We start from the raw sequence: 23,992 nt of genomic DNA, 5'->3' as shown, positions 1-23,992 counted from the left end.
ATGGCAAAGAAAAAGGATAGGTCACGGATACAAAGTGATCTGGATCACTTAGTAAACTGGATGCAAGCAAACAATATGCTTTTCCATATGGCCAAATTTAAGGGCAGACATCTAGGAACAAAGAATACAGGCCATTCTTACACAATGAGGGGACTTTATCCTGGGAAGCAGTGACTCTGAAAAGGACTTGGGGGGTTATGGCAGATAATTTGATGAACATGGGCTCCAGTACAGTGCTGTGGCAAAATGGAAAACTCAAGTAGGAGTATGGAGGTTATGTTACCTCTGAATATGGTTCAGAGAAGAGCCATGAGAATGATTTAAAATTAGCTTACTCAAGTGAATGTTAATGGCTCACTTCATCAGTTTATAAGTACCTACATGGGGGACAAAACTCTGAAAATGATATCTTCAATCTAATAGGCAAAGATATAACAAGATCCAACCTTGTAGAAGTTCACACTGCAAATAGGGTGCAAATTTTTAACAGTGATGGTTATTAATCATTGGAAAAACTTACCAGGGTCGTGGTGGATCCTCCATCACTAGCAATTTTAAATCTAGAGTGGATGTTTTTCTAAAAGTTGTGCTTTAGTTCAAACAGAACAGAAATTAATTCAGGAAAGTTCTGTGGCCTGTGATATTCCGGAGGTCAGGCTAGATGATTACAATGGCCCTTCCAGCCTTATATCCTATTAATCTATATTTTAAAATGGTATATATACAGATATAATGTATATAAAGTGGTTTCTGTTCTGCTTGTATCCTTTTTCTTTCTCTTCCCTACATTTCTAGTCTTAAACTTCAAATTGTTCAGCCAAGGACCATGTCTTCCTATATGTCTGGCTAATGCCTAGTACATTGTGGATGGCAATGATATACAAATAATAATACTCACATTTTAAAGGGTTTACCCTAAGTATTGTTTCATTGGGATTCAGCACCACAGTGACAGCATGAAGTAGGGAAAAGAAAAGAAACATAAGGGAAGGAGATAAAAGGACAACAGTAGGAAGAAAATAAGGTTTAAGAGAGCAGCAGTGATGCAAACATCCAGCTGTGCATGTTTAACAGGGAAGTTATTTGATTTTGTAATTTTCAGACAATGTAGATTTCTTCCCCGAGTGGGCATGGTGGACAATATTACCCATGAAGGCAGAAACTATTCCACCCACTGGGAGTAACAGAGAACAATTTTGCCTATTAACTCCTATAGAAATAATGAAATGGTATTAGGTTTCAAATATTTGCAATTCTTCCTTCTCCTGCTTTTGCACTGTTCCATTTTTTCATTGTAAAACTTAGTCTCAGATCCACTCCCAAAGTAGGCAATTGCATTGAATGAAATTGATGAAATGAAGCAGTCTAAAAAATATAGGGAGAAAATGTTAGTGACATGCATAGTCATTTGTTTGGTACCAACCTGGTAGATGTTGTGGTAGTAAAGATAAACTGGTGGCCATGGAATAACAAAAGAGTAACTCATGGAATATAACTGTGCATTATTAGTTCACGGACACAGACAACATTGATCTGCAGCATAGACATTAAATTTTATCATTATACTCCAATGCATTCTCCTTGCCTTCCTTTCTTAGAAGATATGCTAGTAGATTTCCATCCTCTTTAATTCTGTAGGGGTTTTAAGCAAAAGAAGTGATACACTGGGCCACTTTAAAGAACTTTACAGCATGATTACAGATATATATGACACACAAACACCAACAATTCTGTTCAACTAACATTTAGAAATATACACAGATATTGTGGTAAGATACAGAAGCATTGTTTACTGTCTAAATCTAATTAAAGAGTATTCAGGAATGAAAAGGAAATCAATGTCTAATATTTATCCAGTTGTTTTCCTCATCACTGTTAATACATCAGAGAAAATGCCAATACACTGAACTCATATATGTGCTTTTTTGCATTTACAATGATAGTGACAAGGTCAGTTGTGACAGAATATGCTGCAAATCAACAACAAGTTCTTCAATGAATAACTGGGTTACCAAACAGCTTAGTCAAAGTCTGCAGACAAATATCAGTGAATAACAAAAGCTAACTGCAGGATCTCTTTGATCATAAATATGGCTGTGATTTTAACCATAGAACCATCATTTGATTATCTTGACAGTTCACAGGTTAAATAATTGTTGGATGTTTTTTGTGGTGAAAGAGCTATCTAAATACGGTACTATTTTATAAATAATTTTGTTCATGTGATTTTGCAATAAATCAAGGGAGTTTCTAGTAGCAAGCATCTCTCCATAAACCAGGCAATTGACTGAAAATATAAGGATGCAATTTTCGTTGTAACAAAGCTGGGAGAGAAGAATCTCGAAAAAGCTGGTAAACCTTTTCCTGGCATGCCTTTCCATCGTGCTCACACTAGATCCAATTTTTTCCTCCATCCCACACCAATCTGATATTATTACAGTAGATTATTAACACTAAGAAACACTGACTCATGAAGTGAAGATTACAGAAAGTGATATTTTACATTACATTCTCACATTGGGTCTCTAGCTCAAATTGTGTTCTACCTTTGGACTTTGTCAAGTGGAAAGATATATTTTTTACTTTTAGGCTATTAATTTTGAATTATTATTAAGTCAATTTTTTTAGTAGCCATAGAATTAGAAAAAGGATTATCCAGAACTAGATGTTTCAATGAATCCTTGGCAAGCAGCACATTATTAAAAGAAATATTACCCTGTTTGCTTTTTTAGCCTGGACTATAATTATTTAAATGCGTATTAAGTGTTGTTAGATGTCTATAGATGATTATAGCATAATGTTAAAGAGGAAAACTGATGGGTCTCATTTACTCATTTTGAAGGTATTTCTGCACCAAAAGCTGCAGATATGTGCCTAGTGAGATTTTTCAAAAGTGCTCTGATTTTTAAAGGTATTTAGGCACTTAAATTCCATGGTACTTAGGTGCCTAAATACCTTTAAAAATCTGGCCTCAAGTGCCTAGATGCTTTTGAAAATACTTCTAGACATCTATCTGCATTTTTAGGTGCAGAAATACTTTTCAAAATCTGGCCCATACTTCTTATTTACACTCAGGTAAGTTAATGAACTGTATAGTAGAAGGAGGTGTATTAAACTGAATACCTCCACAATATTAGAAAAGGTGGAAAGGACTTTGGGTGAAATCTTGGTTTCTCTGAAGTCAGTGGGAGCTTTGCTATTGACTTCAATGAAGCCAAAATTTCAACCCTTATATCGAACCATCTTGCAAAGACATCAGACAGTGACTAAAGACCACAGGGACTGGACTTTGCTATGTCTGTGCTGCCCAGCATTCACAATCTGACCCCACTGGTAACTTTCCTTGTGGGAAACAGTCCATGAAAGGCAAAAGTGCTAAAATAAGGTAACGATCAATCAAAAGGATATAAAATGTTGGGAGCGTGTGGAAAATTAATCAGTCTATTTCCATAGGAAGGATACCATTTTCTCATTGTAACTCATGTGAAATAATAAAATGGCTCATTTGACTTTATTTTCTTGTAATTTTGGACTTCAGTAAAAATCTTTTAGCAACTTATTTGGAAACTTAGGTGATCATCAGAAAGTATTCTAATGAATTATTAGTTGACTTTTCACTATTTTCTCTCTATCAAATATTGTCACATACTGTGATGTCCAAGTCAAGCATATTATCTGGGAGACGAAAAAGCTTCTGCTTCTTCAGTAACTTCTCTATTCCCATCTGCTCGAAAGTAGGTGAGTACTTCTGTCTCTGAAATAAGTGTATACACATATCCCAACCTGAGGAATGCTAAACTTCTTAGCAGCATTTTATAATTCAAAATAAGTCATGTTATGTTTTAATTTATTGAGCCAGATCCTCAAGGGTGTGATTGGATTCAGCTCCATGCACTATAATGAGCGGAAAAGTAATTTTTACCATTTTACTGAAGTCTGTGAAGTTGTATCTTTTTACACCAGCCCAGTGTCTTGCTTTTTAACCAACTTTGACACATAAAATATGTTGCAGGGTAAAAGCCTGCATGCTCTGCCATGATGTCATACTTAGTGGATCACAGTTTGCTATACCATATTTTTTTTTCCACTGAATGCATCCGATGAAGTGAGCTGTAGCTCACGAAAGCTTATGCTCAAATAAATGTGTTAGTCTCTAAGGTGCCACAAGTCCTCCTTTTCTTTATACCATATACTATATGTTTAATAACCTGACACATTGTACAAAGAAGATACTCTGGGGTTGATTCACCACTGGGGTTGATTCACCACCCGAACTTTAGTCCGGTTTTATGTCAGTATAATTTTACTGATTTCTGTGGAGTTATACTGGCATGAAACTAAAGAAACACAATAGTTGCTATCACTCATAACTCACAAAAGGTGCAGTTATGTGGGAGAACGTATTCAAAATTATTGGCAGAGGAAGGGCTAACCAAAATGAGCAATAAACAGTATGTCTTGACAAACTATTATAATTACATAGACTATCAGTATGAATGTAATTGAGATAATTTGAACAACTGACATTTCAAAAGTCATAAAAGCGAAACAGGCCAAGACTGAGCAGGTTCTTGGGATTCCCACCGAGACATTTTCCACTCAGCTTCTCCATCACACCATGTCCAGTTCTGGGACAATACTTCATCCAGTTCACTGGGATCCAAAAACTCAGTTTGACTCCAGCTCATCATTTAGGTTACTTTATTCGGCATGTAACAGGTCTATGCCCACACTGGCCAGGCCTAGAGACAAGGGGTTTAGGCACCGGGTGATACCACAATTCCAAATCATGTTACACATACATGGTTTATATACATTTTTCCTTGCTATTAACATCTGTACTTATTGAATCTAATTGGTTTGGACATCATACAGCTCATGTAAGGACCAATCACTTATGTCCTTCATTTATCTACATTTCAAGTTTATCAGTTCATGGTGCTCTCACTTATCTCACTAGCCTGAAAACACCATCTCCAGCACACAGCCTTTCACACCCTTGTTTCACACCCCGGTACTCAAATCAATCTATATGCAAGTTTATTCATGCCCAGTGAGATCTATGCCTACACCGATGAGATCAATTTCTGGACTACTGGGTATGGTATGACAATAGGGTTAAGGGAAAAAAGAATAAATGAAGTCTCAGTGGTAGAAGAGGACAGGACAAGGAGTAATGGTCTCAAGTTGCAGTGGGGGAGGTTTAGGTTGGATATTAGGAAAAACTTTTTCACTAGGAGGGTGGTGAAACACTGGAATGCATTACCTAGGGAGGTGGTAGAATCTCCTTCCTTAGAAGTTTTTAAGGTCAGGCTTGACAAAGCCCTGGCTGGGATGATTTAATTGGGGATTGGTCCTGCTTTGAGCAGGGGGTTGGACTAGATGACCTCCTGAGGTCCCTTCAAACCCTGATATTCTATGATTCTATGAACTCAGCCATCTACAGCTGCAAAGCTATGTCTGGATGTAAAGGAAGGGTTTATTGTATTTCAGTATTTATTTGTCATCCTTGGTTTTTAGTAATTTCCAACTCTCATTTTTCTGTTCATTACAGACAGAAATTCTTTCTGCTTTCAGTTATTTTATCCATCATGATTATTTATATTTGAATGTTTCAAGGTGGATGTGCACATAAAAGTAAGACAATTCTCTTTTGCTTTAATTTGTAGTATCTCAATTCCTGTAGGTTTATTCTTTGCTTCACAAACTAAATCACTGTGATTTTATATTTGATTTTCTTGATGGCCCTCCCCTGCATTGGCATATGGATGATATATTTCCTGTAAAATATGGAAAGCAACCTGGGATTGTTAATTTCTATATTTAAGAAAAGGCTGTGAGATAAAATATACTTTTCCATTCATCAAATTCATGAGGCATCTGAAGAGATGGGTTTCCTAACTACTCATTTTATCTATCAAGCAAATAAGCTGATGGAGAAAGAAAGTTAATTTTCTATCTGGAGTGGATGCTTCAAGAGAATCTTCTCCTACTGTTCCTCCTAGTGTCTTTCTATTTCATTAGCATTTAAGTACATCAGAAGGACTCCGCTGTTTATTCAGTTATTGTGGGCCATCCATTTGGGCCAGATTCTCAGATGGTATAATTTGACATAGCTGCACTGAAGTCATTGTATGAGCAGAGAAACTGACCAAACTCCAGAGCACTTCCATTATTTTTTTTATTAAATAGGATGTCACTATTCTCAGGATCCTTCATGCTTACCTACTCATTCACATTTCCCAGTACAAAACACCATTATCTAGGTGGCTGTTCATTGGTGCATCGAAATATGAATCAGTTATTACTACTGAGACCACAACCTAGGGTTAATTTGTTTGAAAACTTTCAGTTATACTTAGCCATTAGCAGGTGTGTTTATTTAATGTTCATGTACGTCTCCAAACTTGCTTGAGCAAATGTGACATAGCATAATATACCGTGATCCTCTTAAGAAGACCTTTCAGAATAGTATGCAAGCATTTTACCCTACTGCATGCTGTATTTGTCATCCTCTCTTTTTGATAACTTTTCTCAGTGTGTTTTATAAAATCTTCCTAGTGGTCTTGCTTTTGCTTCTGCAGCTACTCTTCTATATTGATACATTTGCACTATTGTGACCCAGGGACCTCTTTGGTGCCAACTGGCAGAGGGCAAGAGGTGCATAGGGTGAGAGGTGACTTCTGGGTCTGGTCTCTACATAATAGCTCATCAAAAGGGAGGTCTATATTGAAAGCCTGTGTCACACTGATTATCATATTTTTTATGAAATGTATGGATGGATAATATGAAAGGCATTATGTATATAAACTGAAAATTATGTTCTTAAGATCTGTGAAGTGGGGCTGGTTACCAAAAGGTGATGAACAAGTTTCTTTCAGTTATGCAATGTTTATCTGTCTGTCTATATATGTAAATTGAGTATTGTATGGTTCACACTGGATGCCCATTTACAGTCTGAACCAAATGCTAATGAAGGGATAGTAGAATCTTCCAGAGAGGAAATGGACAGGAAGAAATAGACTAGCAGGTGGGAGTCCTGTTTACAATTGAAGACAATGGTTTTTTGGACTATAACTGTAAGTACAGGAACTCGCTCTGCATCCTTCACCTAGTAAGAAAGCTGACAGTGTGTTTGATTGAAAAATAGATCACAGCCAGGCTTGGCTGAAAAACATTGCAATGACTTTGGGGTCAGATAAACTTTGTTAGGCCAGTGGGTGTATAGTTAAGTAAGTCTACGTTCTAGAATATGTGTTATGATGTTATTTTACATGTAACTGTGACAGGCATACATGCCCCGCACTGGGGACTGCAGGGGTTAGTTCCTCTCTTTGGGACAAGGAGGCCACACCCTCTTTACCCTGCTGGACATGATCTGGCTGGAGCCCAGCTCATTCAGGGCTCAATCTGTCAGAGGGAAAGGAGGTGTGCTGCAGGCTCCTGATGAAGGTCAGCCAGATGGCAGTGACCCATGCTCCCCAGGCTCTGGATACCACAGAGGAAGGAGAGACTGGGGGAACCCCAAGACCACAAGCTGTGGACAAGCGGATAGGAAGCAACCCAAGGAGTCTTTGCTGGACGGTGGTTGGAGAACCAGAGACTAGCGCAAAGTGTTTTGGCTGGATCCCACCAAGCTGGTGGCCATGGGTTGGGACCCAGTGGAGAGGCAGGGCCCAGGTCCTCTTATCCTGGCCGCTGCCCATCCTGAGGTGGCGGCCCACCTCACTAACCCTGTTGACGCTGGCCTCTAGGCCGCCCAGCCCTGATCATGAGGGCATTCCTACTGACTGGCCGCTAGGCCACACGGCCCTAATGGAGAGGACAACTTTTAATGTTCCCTCTATTTTTTTCCATCCATGTGCAGAATGAATTTTGTTATGGGCACCAATATCAAGATAATGTGTGGATGTGCACCCCCAGTAGAAAGAAAAAACCTAAATATAATATATATTTTTAAAGGGTTACCATATGGATAATTACTCCAGCCAGGACAGGTTAGGCATTTTAGAACTCGCTACTCAAAGAATTAAATTTAAGCATTAGAGAGAAATAAAATTGTGAAATGCATAGACCAGTCAAAAATAAAATAACAGCACTTTGAAAGAATAAAATGACAGAGAATATATGTGCACTGCAGGAAGTATCAAGGAGTAACAGTAGCAACACAAGTATGTGTTGGGAGGTGAGTGTGAAAGAGACAGAGTGTGCATGTGAGAGAGAGAGAGAGAGAGAGACAGTGTGTATGTATGTGTGTGTGAGCAGCTCTGCCGACAGGAATTCTGGGCCCCAGGGCCAGGGCCATCCTTAGGGGGGGCAGGGCCCGGGCCCAGGGAAGAAGTGACAAATCCGTCACTTCCGGGACTGACCCCGTGCCAGCCCGCGGAGACGCCCAAAGTGTGATGCCCAGCCCCGGAGGGGACACGCGTGCCTAGGAGCCCTGCGGCCTGCCCTGGCAATATAAAAGGGTCAAGGGCTCCCAGTTGCCGTTACTGCAGCAGTAGCAGCGGCCAGGGGCCCCTGGGCCCTTTTAAATCACCCGGGCCCCTGGGCAATTGCCCCTTTTGCCCCCCATTTTTGGCTGGCCTGTGTGTGAGACAGAGACAGTGTGTGTGTGACAGAGAGACAGAGACAGTGTGTGTGTGAGAAAGACAGAGTGTGTGCATGTGTGTGTGTGCATGAGAGAGACAGAGAAGTGTATGTGTGTGTGTGTGAGACAGAGACAAAGTGTGTGTGTGTGAGAGAGACAGAAACAGTGTGTGTGTGTGTATGTGTGTGTGAGGCTGAGACTGTGTGTGAGAGAGAGACAGGGACAGAGTGTGTGTTTGCTGGCTGCGGGGGAAGTGCATGAAAGATCGTACTCTTTCTCTTTAAGCAGAGAGGCACTCACCAGTCTGAAGGCTCGTTCAGACAGCAGCAACCACCAGCAGCTCCCTCTAACTCCCAAGCCCTGTCCCCACTCCCGTGCTCTGCAGAGATGGGGTTTCAAGGGAGGGAGGGAGGAGGGGGACACCCTGACATCACTGCCCTCCCTCCCCATTGTTCTGCACAGCAAGCAGGAGGGTCCTGGGAGCAGCTGTCCAGGGGCTCCAAGGCAGAGGGCAGGACCAGCAGGGCACCAGAGCAGGGGGAGAGGGGCACGTGAACACAAGTCACCGGATGTGTGTGGCTCTACTAAGCAGGGGCACGGCACTTGACTGACTCTTGTGTGGCCACACAGGTGTGCAGCTTAGAGGGAACACTGGCAACTATATGGACTCTGACTGATAGGCCACCCCGCCCTTATAGAGAGGGCGAATATATTGACTTTGGCTGTTAGGCCACACTACTCCGGGACCCAGAGGAGTCGTGCAGACTTGGCCTGGGGTCTATAATAACCCTTGCCCCATCCCAAACTGGGACGGAGCATGCATGACCTGCGACAATAACCCTTTGTTTTCAATATTTCAACTTGCTATCATTTGAATCTTTATTCTTTGTTAAATAAACTTCTTGTGTTTACTATAAACATATCTAAGTGCTGTGTGTTGAGCATGTAGGTATAACTGCTAAGCTGGCATGTTCTGTTCCTTTGGGAGCACAGGATCTGGGAATTCTGCGATTGTCCAGTGGATTAAGGGTTGGGCACTCTAGGGCGATACTCGGAGGACTTGGGAGTTGGAGTGTGCTTATCATCAACCTGCAAAGAGAGCACGGGACCTGTGGAAGGCAGTGGAAAGCAGTACTTCTGTTTTCACAGGGTGGTGGAGTTGGGGAACTGACACTTGGCAGGTGGTAGTGAGGTTCCTTGCAATTCTGGGTATACCCAGGAAGGGTCTGCTTTCTCAGAGAGCAATACTGAGGTGCTCAATAGATCTCATAGAACCAAAATTCTCTGTAAATGATTAAAGAAAGTGAGGAAATCCAGTCATACAAACCTTTCTTCTAGAAAGTCACAAATAAATTAACAAGGAGTAGGGCTATATGGAAAAATATGGTCCATGGTGTACATTGGACCTCCATCTGCTCATTCACCACAGGTTAAAGTTTGCATATGGCCACTGTGTACTAATTTACATATATAATTATGAGCTCTTTGAGGGACCTTGCCATGCTTTCATGAAAGCATTGCTGGGCAGCCACCAAGTTACTTTTACTCAAGAAGTCCTGAGAAGACAGCAAATTATCTCATTACTATAATGGGGATTGCATTTAAATCAATTGCATTTATGTCCCTTCTCTGCCTTGCCCTGTCTCTTTGTTACCCTCCACATTTCTGATAAGAGAATGGGAGCTCACAGATTAATGCCTCACAGAGGGGAGGATAACACCTGGGAGCCTTATTTACATGTGGAAGCCCTGGGCTCCCTATTCTGTGGCAGCCTGGCAGGTGAGCTGTGAAGGCTCAGAAGAGTCTGGGAGCTTAGGAGTTTGGGAGATGGGGCTTCCAGGCTTTTAGCTCCCCACCAGCCTGCAGGTGGGATGCTGACGTGTTGGACAGGTGAACTAGGAGGTTTCCAAGGAAGGCTGCCTGGGTTCCATAGCAACTGTGTCAAAATCGAGCCAGCTCCATGAAGCAACTCAATTTTAACAAATCAGCATTCCCCAATAGAAAAAATATTCCACCAGAGAATGTCCAGCAATTCCAAATAGCAACAAGACTTTGGAGAGTTAAGGCAAATTGTTTGGATGCCCAGGATCATTATGAACAATGATTTATATGCATTTCTTTTTGGGTAACATTATTTCTCTACATCTCATCAATCGGTGGGAAAAGGAAAGATCCAAAGTTGCTGCTAAATGAATCATTCTGATCCACTGGAAATGCAAGCCAACCATCCCTGTGTGGAAGCATGAATTAATGTTTTACCAGACATTGCTAAATGTGGAAGGTTTCTTTTATGCCAGGATAAGATGGATTGCTACAATCTCAACTCAACTGAAGTTGATTTCTGTAAGTAATTAACTTCTTGATGGCCCACATAACTACACATAATAGGCCTGATTCTGCTCTCAGTTACACTAGAATAATTCAATTGAAGACAATTATTCAACAGAGTAATGTGATGGAGTAAGGTCAGGTTTTGGAGACAACTAAAATGGCCATTAATTGTATGCTTATGATGGGAATGGAGCTTCTATCCTCCCTTTGCCTTTTTTCTTATTTGTTTTATCATTTGGTATTTGTGGGTTTATCTATTATAATTTTGAAGCACCAGTTTTATAATTCACTACTGGTGACTTCACATTTTGCTCTTTTTTCATAGAGGTTTTGTTTAGGAGAACTGTTGGAAAATTTGAATCTTCCTTTCAATGGATATTTTCATTAGTAAAATATTTCTCAAATGTTTGACACATACCAACTCTAGTGGTTACAATGTATAGGCAATGTTATTATGGTTACAATGTATAAGCATTTTCCATGCTAGTTCACCTGTCATAACAGGACAATTCCCAGATTGCTAATTCCATGTACTTTAATGAATCTATAAAAGCTGTTGAGTTGCTTGGCACTCAGTGCACATGGGGAAAGATTTTTGTAATTGTTTGGAAGTTAGGAGAGCACACCATGCTAGATCATGTGAGAGGACTACAAGCAAAATAACAGCCACCAGGCGAATGTGTTGGGGAGAGATGTGTCTCCAGCTCACAACCAGGAGCAAGGCCCCTGTGACACCCACAGCCAGAACAAGGTGAAAGGGCCAATTAATCCTTTCAGTAACGGGAAAGAGATTAGACTTGAAATAGTTGGTGAAGTACTTCGCTGGATCAGAGCCTCAGTTCTACAGCTGGCTGTAAAATTTTAAGAGGAAAAAAAGAGAAAAAAAATGTAAAACAAAAATTTCACGAACTTCTCCCCTTTTCCAACAGCCTCTGTTTAGCCCATAACATATGCAGCTGATCGCCAACCAGCCAGGAACTTTTACTTTTATTGAATTTTAACGGGCATTTAGTCTAATCAAGTCAACGTGTAGTCTTTGGACCTCATCCTGAAAGCCTTCCATGGATAAAATCCTGGCCCCATTGAACTCAATGACAAAGCTTCTATTAACTTCAATAGGATCAGTATTTCACTCCGTATGCTGAACTCTCATTGGCTTCGTTCAGATATCTGTGTGCAGAGGTATGGTAGGATTGGGTCCATAAACTGTGATCTAAACAAACTGTATCTAATGCAGTCACCCCTCCCTCCACTGAATAACAATATAAATCACAGGCTTTTCAGTCAAATCATTCATACACCTTCTCTACACATTCAGATAGATGCAGATGAAGTCTAAAGATGCACTGAGGTCTTGCAGTTAAACATAATTTATTTCATAGGAGGATGTCCAGTCAAACCATGTTAGTTATAACCCTCCCAATGCTTAAATCAAAATAATTTAAAAGTGATGTGAAAGATATTAAACACCTCATAGAAGGAAAAATGCTGCAGGCAGTTTTCTTAATAAGTCTAGTTTGGTTAATTATTGCCCAAAGCATTTCTGAACTAATTATTTACCCCCAAAGGGGACTCCACATTTTTGGCAGAAAAGTGCCAGATATTGATTTTCTTTAATTGACAGGCTGTGGTACTACACAGACCACACAGAGCTGAAGGTTAAGCCATTTAGAGAAAGCAACAGCCAGGCCCTACAGAGTCTCACACAATGTGCCAATGTGAAAGGGAGATCCAGGGCCTGAAACTCTTCACTTTCAGGGAAGAGCATTATTTGTCTCTGTCATCTGGCCTTTATGGTTCATTTAACATCTTAAATAGCCTGTATAAATTAACTGTGTTTAATAGTTGCACATCTCTGCAGTAAAGGGCCGCTTTCCTATTCAGCAGAGGAATGGGAGTATATTTTAAGTACCATTTTTTTAACAAGACCTATATCATACAGTGAGTAATAAAAATTGTACAATTTTGTCATTGTATTTGAAATGTTGATATTCTTACAACCTGTTATAAATAGCCTCTTAAATTTTGTACTCAACTTGCTGTTGTGTTTTTTAAAGTAATTTTTAGTACATACAGTTCACAAAATTCATGTATGCTGTGTATGTGTGTGTGTGTCACCATTTCTGGTATGTGCATATCTATGTAAATAAATGAATTTGTACACACACCCACACAGGGTGCCTGTCTAGGTGCGTGATACACACACACAGAAACCAAACAATCAAACCATGTACACATATATACAAAGGGTGAAATTCTGATCCCAGTGAAATCAATGGCAGGATTTCACCCTGATGAGCTTAAAGAAAATTTTTAATTGCATGGACTGATATGAAGGTTTTTAATGGCATGAGTTTGTGATGGCTGTATTACTTATGAATGACAAATCCCCAAAAGATATGCATCCTGAACTTTATATTAGGCCATAAGACATATAGCTGTATATACAGATGCTTGTCAGGTTAAGCCTTTGGTGCTAGTACAATAGAAATGATAAACATTATCAACAATAATGCATGCCCCTTTAGTGTATTAATCTGTACTGTTAAAACTAGCTCCGCTCATTTAAATTTTTAAAATCTTCCTTGTTCTGAGTCCTACATTATTTCCTGCTCTTTACTTCTGTCCTGTTCTCCCACCTGTTGGATTGCCTGTCCTATGGAGTGTATGGCAGAACAGGGGTGGGTTGTTTCTATAATCTTATTAATTGTAATCACTTTAAACTCTGCTTGTTCCCCTTTTATTTCTCTCCACACTCTATTCCTTTTTTTTCCATCCCCACTCTCCTTTTGTACCTCCTTCACATCTATCATTTATTTATTCTGTCTCATACTAATTCGTCCTATCTCTCTCGCACCCCCACACCATCCCACATTCCCACTCATTTGTTAAATGTTTGCACTCTCTCCCTTGCCTGGACACTGTCTCTTGTCATCTTACTTATTCATTCATTGTCTCTTTCACCCACGCTCTATCAACCCCACCAAACTAACCTCACACACACGGCCACAGGCAGCCTAACCACCAGCTACCCACGCACTCAATCACCAAGTCAAACAAATTGGCCAGCTTAGGATGTATTCAAATGAAAAACCCAGAGGAAAGAAAATGTATGTCATTCTCCATCATCTGAGTTATTTAGTGCCCCTGTTTCTTAAGAGAAAACAAATAACATATGTTAAATATAGCACTCAGATATAGAATGAGAAGCATGATCAAAATGTCTACAAATAGACAAAGCAAAGTAAATACATAATCGATAATGTATTTTAATGACTAAGTATTTTGAATTTAAAGTGGCATATTATGACAAATTTCAGAGAATATATTTTTTAAAAGAATGATTAAGCCATTAATCATCATTGTCTTTTTTTCTGCTTTATGAAGTTGTTCAATTATTTGTTTTTCCCTTCATGTAAGAGTGAAGTCTATTGAAGAGAGCATATCTCAAGTTATTCACTACCCCAATGGCATATTTTCCCCCAGAAATTTCTGACTTTCATTGTAATGTCTATAGTAATTGAATCACAGGCATTCTTTGATCTCGAAAGGATTGTTGAACTGTATATAGAAGATGTACCTTAAACAGAAAGATGGTCCTGAATCAGAATATCAATTCTGAGGTTCTTCCTACCCTTCAAAACTAGGGACACTCAGACAGAGTTCCAAATTTTAAGTTTTGGACCTATCTCCCTTTCATGACTATTTTGGGCCTAGTCTCCCTTTCATGATTATTTTGCAACCCGGGTCCATCTTTACCTAACATACATACATTCCTGTACACAGAGACTACAGCATCTTCGAAAATGTTGCAACATCAAAAGTTGAGCCTCTTTAATGATACACACTTGTGTCTTTGAAATGTGCTTCACTGCTTTTTGAAGACTAAATTAAAAACAATAAAATGGCTATTAAGCATCTCTTACACGTTTACCGGCTTGTGGAGAATCTACAGTGTTTTAGAGGACCATTGGTGCCATAACAAAATAAACCTTCAAGTCTCTGATTTGCTCTCTAAATAGTATGAATTTCCTTTTAAGCTGCTTGAATTCAATGAAAGTTCATGTTTTTTTAAAGCTATTCAAGCCTGTTGATTGCCATTCTTTTTCAATGAGGTGCCCACTGTATTCACTTACAATACCAGGATTAAGGATTCGACACACTCTATTAGTAAGTGGCCATATAATTGCAAAGAGATTACTCTCATACAAAGGATTATTCACAAAGCACTGGAGTAAAGGTGTTTTATATGGTTCTCAATTAATAAAAACACTTCAAGTAGCCTTGTGATCCTTAGTAAGAAATTGACCCATCAAGATCCCACGTTGAGTTGTATCTGTTTTCTAAATACTTCTTTTTAAAGTTACCCATTACAGTATTTGCTGCATAACCCAGTTGTCAACAGCTTTGGTAAAGGATTCAAGTTCTCAAATGTTGGTATTTTCTACTACAGTAAATTCAAAGTTGAATATTTGTATGTTTAACAATGGTTCCAGAATCTTTTACTACAAATATATCTATAGTAAAAGTTAGTTTGTCCATTTTATGTGGTATAAAATGAGGGATTCAGGTGATGCTTCCTGAGCTTTGGCTGCTCATTTTGGGAAATCCATTGTAAGAAACAAACAATTCTTTATTAGGCCGTCAGCAGTACAGGGAGAGAGGTTGGAAAAGAGCTAATCTGTGTGTGTAGCTAGGCAATTTACTAACAAAGTCAGCCATCATAGTTTGTCCCTGTTGAATTGCAATAAATAGTGATGTTTGGAATTGTAGAAGGAAGTTAAAAAAGAAAAAGTTGGCAGATGTGTGGTAGAAATTGCCATTGAGAGGATGTATGTTGGAGTACTGCGTAATACGCAAAGCCATCTGGGTTCTATTCTTTGTTCTGACATTGACTTGCTGAGTGGTCAAGTAAAACAGCTTTTATTTAGACTCAACAGTGACAAAATTTTCATGAACAACCACAGGACCAAGCATTAGTAGCAGCCATTATTTAGCAAATAATTTTGGAATAATAAATTAAATTGAGGAAATTATGAGCTGCCCATGCACAATTTGCAAGCAGAAAAAGAGGAAAAGTTTGTTTAAAAAAATTATCTATCACAATTAATCTCACAGCTCTGCTTGAGTGTGTGAGGGCATAACTTTTTCCTAAAGATTCTGTTTTTCTGAAATATGAAGGACCATATTCACAGCTCATATTACTAAAATCAGCATTGCTCCACTGAAGTCAATGGAGCTATGCTGGTTTACACCAGCCAAAGATCTGTCTTGAAAAATCTCCTTTTCTGAGATATGTCTGTGCTGTCTTCCAAATTTTCTAAAGCTTGTCATTTTATATCAGCCTTTCAAATGGACTCATCTCATGCTTTTTTTCACAACAGTCTTTCTTTTCCTTTCTTGCTATCTCTAGCGGCCTCCAAACAACCTATCCTCTAATATGGGTGTTTTCTTCTTGTTTACAATTTAAATAATATGAAAGGCTTCTAAGAGACCTTTTTCCCCCTAGTTGGTTAAAAAGTTTCTTCTCCTCCTGTCAATTCTCTTCTTGATGAAACCTTTTCATGTAAATGGTTAAATTCCTTAAAAAAGCATGAAATGTTTGGAAATTTCATGTGTTCTAGCAGTTGCATTTCTTTGGGATCATCAACATGCTGGAGCATCACTATAAGACATTAAGTCAAAGCCAAATAAAAGCCATGTTTATTCAAATCAATAATCTATAGGACTCATGGCTAAGTTTCTTCACTATTTCTGGTTCAGACTTTATTTTATTGGGCGCTTCAGTTTTGCCACTGTCCTTAGAACAATAATGTCCTTTTAAGGAGACATTTGGTTTATCCTTTGATTAGGTGATACTTTGAAGAATGACTTTAAAGTAAACTTCTGACTCTCATAAGACTTACTTATTTTTAAGTCTGGAATTTGTTTTCTTTAAGATCCAATAAAAACAAAACTAAGATACTAATGATTTTTTCTTTCAATAAAGGGTGCAGGATGCGGTGGTATATCAACTCTATAAAGTCTTAAGTCATGTATTTTCTAGTCTCTTTCTCAATCTTATCTTGGGGTTAGGAGTTTCCAAGGATGTACTAAGCCAAGAAGCAGAGTTTATCTCTCTTGGTATGCCTGCATGATGTAAGATGGAAGGTGCTCACTATGGGCCAGATCTGTCACTCTTATTCACATTCATCAGTCCTCTACTCAGTCCCATTTAAACAATTGGGGCTACTTGCAGAGGAAGATATTATTAAGTCAATGAGTATATAGTCATGTTTCCTCCCACAGCTTTGCCCTTTAAACCTGTTTCCTAAAAATCTGCATGATACAGCAGAATCCTTTCATGCAGCTCTAATTTTAGTATAATTCAGTTCCAAAATGATAACCTTTATAACTAAAATCAACCAGTACCTATCAGAAGGATAAGAGTAAAAGAGCTGAATCAAAAGCCCAGAGTGAGCATTGCTTTGTATTGATTTAGGACTTGGCATTCAAGTACTATGCCTCTGCTTATGTATGGTTAGACCCTCTCCTGAGCCCATACAATGATATTTGAGGCAGGCTCTCTTTACTGGGAGGATCACAGCGAACTCTGGGTTTTTATTCAAGTTCTCATGTTTTTAAGCCTTTATTTGATTATTATTTCTTTATTCAAATATAATCCTGAACCAGAAGCCTATATCTGACCACCCCCAACAATATGCCCTTATCCTTATATGGGGCTTAGTGAGCAACCCAGTGTTAACTGTTGCCAAACTTTGCGGAAATTCAGATCCTATTGTATTCTGTGTAGGTTTTTATACTGCCCTCATCACTGTAGTATGTGAGTGCCTTACAGGAGTACTTTGGGTGATGTGACTAATATTTCTCATGTGTTTCTTGCTCTTTCACCCGCTCCCCACGGGGAGAATTATGTGCATGGGAGTGTTTTGTTTTGGTGGGATATATGTATTTTTCAATATATATATTTATACACATGTTGCTGTGTGCTTGTCTTAGTGCTTATATTCCTCCTCAGGGACTGTCACCTTGTTGTGCTGAAGGGGCTTGTGTGTTCCAATGATCCTCAGAGCTAAGCTGTCAGGAGCTTTATGTTCCTGGTAGGGTATCCCAAGGTGAACAGGTCTGAGGGGAGGTCCCAGACAAAGCACGGTCCAATCCCCTAAGTCCTCAACGGTGGATCAGGAGGAAGAGGGTCCTTACATCTCAGTGGCTGTGAAAGTGGATGAGGGCTGCAGCAAGTGGGGATCTTCAGTCATCTCAGACTTTCCCTGCCATTGGGCCCCAGACAGCTTGTCATGATTGTGTGGTCACTGTAGGAGCACCAGCTTCCTCACGTTAAAAGAAATCATGCGGTGGCTTCTACTATGGGAAATAACATCTTTCCAACCTTCCAAGTCCTGCAGTGACAGACTAGTGGTGACAGGGACAAGATTAGTGAATCTGGTAGTCCCTAGCCATGAATCTGCATGTAGGTGGAGGTAGTTAGGTGGTCATCTGGCACCTGGCCTGAGACGGGGTGCAATTTGGCAGCTACTATAGTGACTGAGCAGTCCTCTTTCGGATACCTCCTGCTCACCCTGTATGGGGAGAGGGATAGAAAAGGTGCCTTAAATTTAGGCTGTCTCATACACTCCTGGCTGGATTAAAGAAAACTGATGTGGACATCACAAGCTAGGAGAAGCAAGCCACCAATCGATCCCAATGTTGCCATATCCTCCATCAGGCAGTGGCCCGCTTCAAGGAGAAGCGCCTTGCCCTCAAAGCTGAAAAGAGAGAGAGAAGGAAGGAAAAAGAAAGAACATTCTCCCAGCAAGAAATGTGCCTTGCATTGGAATGGAAGGCGGTGAAGTTTCTGAGGATCCTTCGTTCCTGGGAGAGTCCATTCCACAAACTGTTTGTGGAATGGACTCTCCCAGGAACGAAGGATCCTCAGAAACTTCACCACCAGCTACCCCCCTCAAAAGCTAGACCCTGAACTTGATTCAATATTTTATGGGAAGCTGTTGTAGGGAGCGGAGGACAACTTTGGTGTGCTCAATGTAGCCCATGTTGCTGAGGAGACATGCTGCAGTGTTCTAGATGAGATGGAGTTCCTGAGATCTCTCTTATAACCTTTAGCCCAGTGGTTTGGGTAATCACATGCAATGTGGGAAACCCCCAGTTCAAGCTCCCCCTCTACCTGATGAGAAGGGATTTGAACAGGGATCTGCCATCTCTCACATGATGGGCTATAGGATATGCTGATGTAGGGCTCCCTCACTCTTCCCTGTTGAAGCTGTTGCACTTTGGATAATAATTAGAGTGTGTCTGGAACAGGGGCACTGGACCCTGGCTCTCCTACCTCCTATGTGAGTGCAGTAACCATTAGGCTATTGAGTCATTCTCATTCTTGAGTACTTTCTCACTCTCTTTCTGGGCCAAATGACTCTTTAATTATTTACCCACAATGGAACAGCTCCAACAGGAGAGATGAGTTCACCTCCCCCATCAGAATAGCTCATAGCCCAGTGGTTAGGGCACTCACCTGAGCAGAACTTTTTTCTGTAAAAACTTAGGCACTGAGTGATTTTAATGAGTTTTGTGTATCACAGTGGAGTCTAAAACTGGGATTCAGGTGACTAAACCCAGATATAGGTTCCTAAATCTGGGGCTCTGGCACCTAAGTACTTTCGTGAATCTAAGCCTTATTTTCTCTGTACCTCAGTTCTGCATCTTTAAAATGGGTATTAGAGTTCTTCCCTAACTCACAGGACTGAGACTGTGAGATGCTGAGATACTCCAGTAACGGTGGCCAGATAAGTCCCATAGACAGACAGACTCCTTGAATACTTACCAAAAGCAAATTTCAGAGAGTATATTTGATTACAATGTTCTAATTCATGCTGTGCTGGCATGAAGTTTTGCAAAAAGAATGGTGTGGGTGGATGACTTATGCAGAGCCCCACTGACTTCAATAGGCTCCAAGTATAGGGCAGCAGGGGATGGGTGCACAATTCTCTTTGCAGGAGCAGGGCCTTAGTTAGTTATATAACTCACGTTGTGTTCCTTCTAATCCCTGGCTGGACATCTTAGTTAATTAACTAGCAAAACAAATGATTTATATTATAATACAATATGGAATTCAACATTTGTGATGTAATAATTGAAGGAATTAGTAAAACTAAAGCATAATTTATCATTTCTACATCAACTATAATATTTTAATTAGTAAATGGAATGATCTGCAGACCAAGAAATATTGACTGGCGAAATTTGTAAATAATTTTGAACAACAAATAAATTGGAAGCTTTTTTCATTGCTTATGGATAATTGCAGGTCAGAAAGAGAGGGGGAAATACTTGAAAATATTCTTTATTGTAAATTATTTTATACAGTACATGCTTAACAATATTGTATTCCAGCAATGTGCTCATTAATTCAGTACTCTTATTTCTTCTTTCCAAACTTTCTTATCCACTATACTTTTATTACTTTTTAAATGTGTCACAGATACAGTTATCACGCCTGATTCTCCTTTCACTTACACCTGTAGTACACTGGGCTACTCCCATTGACTTCACTGGAGTAACTCTTGAGTTAGTCTAAAGTAAGTGAGGCAAGAATCAAGCAGGGAAAAATAACTTCGTAATTCTTCTGTTGGAGTCAGTAAAGTACTGTTAAAAAAACTTTCTCTGGACTTTATACAATAAAATGTATGTTGCTAAATGTGTATAGCTGATTCAGATGCCATCATGTGGGATTTTGGGTGGGTCCTAAGACTGAATCAATACTTCCTAAGTATTATGCAGTTAAATTTATTCTGGATTTAGATGACTTTCCAAATGCCACACTGCTTTTTCAATCAGATAACTAATTTTGAATAAAATAACTGTTCAGTTGTAACTGCATTACAATGTATTCACTTATTTTTAAGAAGATCAGTATCTTTGCTACTTATCTGATCATGTCAACCATGTTTGTCATTGTGGCATCTCTCACTGAAGTAAGTTACAAACCCCTTCCCCTGCAGAACAAGCAAACAAAAAAGAACAACCAAGAAGCCTTACCAAGATTTGTTTTTCTCTCCCAGCTTCCAGGAACATGACTGATCTTTATAATCTGGTTTACTTTTTCATCTTTCTCCTTCCCTTTCCCTTATCCTTCTCTTCATCAGGTGAGAACTGTGCTTATGAAGTACTAGAATGCAAGTACCGGAAGTGCTGTAAGACACTGTTCCAGCTCTCCTAAAAAGTGCCAGAATGGCATCCTGGAGGTTTACTGCAGGATTTAAGAACCACTTCTTTTCCTGCTTTCCCATCCTGCCCTTTCATGCTCACTGACTGAGACTTATTCTGCTCTCTGGGGGATGGGTGCTCTTGTAGGGAAATGAAAGGTATTGTGAAGTGATGAATGTTATGATATGTACTTAGACATGTGCCTTATTTTAAAGAAGATGGATAGTCCCATTGACCAACCAATTTGTTGAACTGAGACCTTAGTCTTGAATTCTGTGAAATTCATGGTTGAGCTAGTCTCTCCTGGGAGACAGGTCCATAGCTTTTGGCCAACCAATTCCTGAGGATGTTCTGACCCAACTCCAATGAGTCGCAGACCATTTTTAGATAATTCCAGGGATCCCAAGGAGCTCACCTGTTCTATGTCATGGTTGCAGCAGAGTTGGCCCTTGAGCATAGCCTGGGTGTCTCTCAGAGAAATTCTTGAAAATCAGTACCAGGATCTCAGATTTGATCCAATGTTGGATAGGAGTCCATACAGGGAGTGAATCACCAACGTTTGTTTGTGTTGAGTTGCTTGGCAATTCTGCTGTAGCATACTGAATCAGCTGGTGCTTCTTTGAGGATGGGTTCATTCTTGGGTGCAATGTGTTGCAGCACACACCTGATATTAGCACAGATGCAATTATCTTTATTTGTGTGAATTACTAAAATAAATACTACAAGAGAACAATAGAAAGCTTAATGTGCACCCAGAAATTGAAGACAACTGTGGCTGAGATAACAACAGATATTCACTCAAATGACAATAAGTTAATGATATCAAACATTTAGACAACATGCAGAGAATACACAAACTTCTCTGGTGACTTGGGGAGATAGTGTGGCCTAGTGGATGGGAGACAGGAGACAAGGGTTCACTTCCTGGCACTACTACTCACCTGCTGTATGACCTTTAGCAAGCCACTTCATCTTTCTGTGACTCAGTTTTCCTTCCTGCCCTTTGTCTGTCCTGTCTCTAGAATGAGTTCTTCGAGACACAATCATTTGTAGAATGCCAGGCTGTGACAATTTGGGGAATCTGTCTGTATAACTTATGAATTCTGATTGATATTGTGAAGTTGTTCTTATGAAAATTACTGTATCATGGAATGTCTCTATGTCTATGTGTAGCTACCACGAGGCTGTAGCATGTATAAATCAGACTCGGGACAATGGAGAGTAATTAACCTTAACAACTGTCCTTTTACCAGTCAACAGGTATGCTAAGGAGGTTGCCTGAAGCTGGGTGAAGCCACTTCCTTCAGCTTATCTGTAGAGGGCTGGGGTTTGAAAAGTGGAAAATCATCAGCAGGAGAACAAAGGAACCAAGTGTTGTTGGTGGGACATATAAACTAGAAAGACTCACTGAGACAGAAACATGAAATTGTGGGTAGGAGAAAGGAAGAGTATAGGCCAGCCAAGATCGGAGAAGGTTAGCTGGGGATGAGAAGCTCCATTTTTCCGAAGACAAATCATGAACAAGGGCAGAAGGCTCCTGGATATCCCCTGTCATGTTGTACCCCATAATGCTTTATAGAAATATGCTTATGAGTGTAAATATGACATAACCTTTTCAAATATATGTTACATGGCATATCTAGCATAAAACATATTCCAGTTATGTTCTACTGAATGTATTCATCCTATTTGTATGCATGTATCATTTTAATATCTGAAGTTATGAGCGTTGGCTCTATGCTTGTATTTAAAGTGTTTGTTGTAGAATGCACCTAAGGCAGATTTAGTCAACATTGTGGTAAGGGGTTATTCAAGTAAATGGAAGTACTTGGCTAACAATGGACCTTGATAGACGCTAATCCACATCTGAGCTGTCCTGGGAACGTTCAGGCCAATATGTGGGCAATGGCTTGACCTATAGGGAACTGAGTCATACATGGACATGTGACTTGTCCATGTGACTCCAAAACTCCATCTTGTAGCTGTGATTCTACACAAGGGGAAAGAGGGGTTTCCACTCACAAGAGAGAGACTATATAAGCCCCTCCATTTTGTCTTCAGCTGGCACAAAAGATAGCCTCTCCACCCCAAAGAGATGCCTGAAAGAAACTGGAACAAAGGACAGTAACTACAGGGGTGTAAGTGATTGCGGGACCCAGACTAGAAGGAAGTCTAGTCTGTAAAAGAGAGTTATTGGACCATCTCTGAGGGTGAGATTTACCTGCATTCAGTATCATACTGTATTAGGCTTAGACTTGCGTGTTTTATTTTATTTTGCTTGATAACTTACTTCATTCTGTCTGTTATTACCTGGAACCACTTAAATCCTACTTTTTATATTTAATAAAATCACTTTTTACTTATTGATTAACCCAGAGTAAGTAATTAATTCCTGGGTGAGCAAACAGCTGTGCTATCTCTCTATCAGTGTTATAGAGGGCAAACAATTTATGAGTTTACCCTGTATAAGCTTTATACAGAGTAAAATGGATTTATTTGGGGTTTGGATTCCATTGGGAACTGGGTATCTGGGTGTTGGAGACAGGAGCACTTCTTAAGCTGTTTTCAGTTAAGCCTGCAGCTTTTGGGGGACGTGGTTCAGTGGGACATGGGTCTATGTTTGTAGCAGGCTAGCATAGCTGGCACAACTAGGCAGGATCCTGAAGTCCCAAACTGCCAGGGTAAATGGGCTCATTGGTAGCCCCAGCACATCAGGTGGCAGTTCCCAAGGGGGTTTCTGTGGCCCAACCCATTATCCCTTCCCCCTCCCCCCTACCCCAGCCAGGCAACTCTGGCCCTGGGGGAAACAAAGCTCTTGAATGGTGAGGAAATGGAGGCAGGGAAATGAATATA

General features: G+C 39.9%; 1 protein-coding gene across 1 annotated transcript in view; it reads left to right on the top strand.

The window, feature by feature from the left end:
• The window catches only part of TAFA5 (TAFA chemokine like family member 5), a 601,401-nt gene extending 578,774 nt beyond the window's left edge, over nucleotides 1–22,627 (top strand). Inside the window, exon 4 of the mRNA XM_043550990.1 lies at nucleotides 22,393–22,627. Coding sequence (XP_043406925.1) covers nucleotides 22,393–22,431 — 39 coding nt within the window. The 3' untranslated portion in view covers nucleotides 22,432–22,627. The remainder of the gene's footprint in view (nucleotides 1–22,392) is intronic.
• The last annotated feature ends 1,365 nt before the right edge of the window (nucleotides 22,628–23,992 follow it).

The sequence above is a fragment of the Chelonia mydas genome, chromosome 1 (genome assembly GCF_015237465.2).
Source record: "Chelonia mydas isolate rCheMyd1 chromosome 1, rCheMyd1.pri.v2, whole genome shotgun sequence".
NCBI lineage: Eukaryota > Metazoa > Chordata > Testudines > Cheloniidae > Chelonia > Chelonia mydas.
The sequence above is the reverse complement of the archived record's forward strand: the minus strand, read 5'-3'. Positions and strand labels throughout refer to the sequence as shown.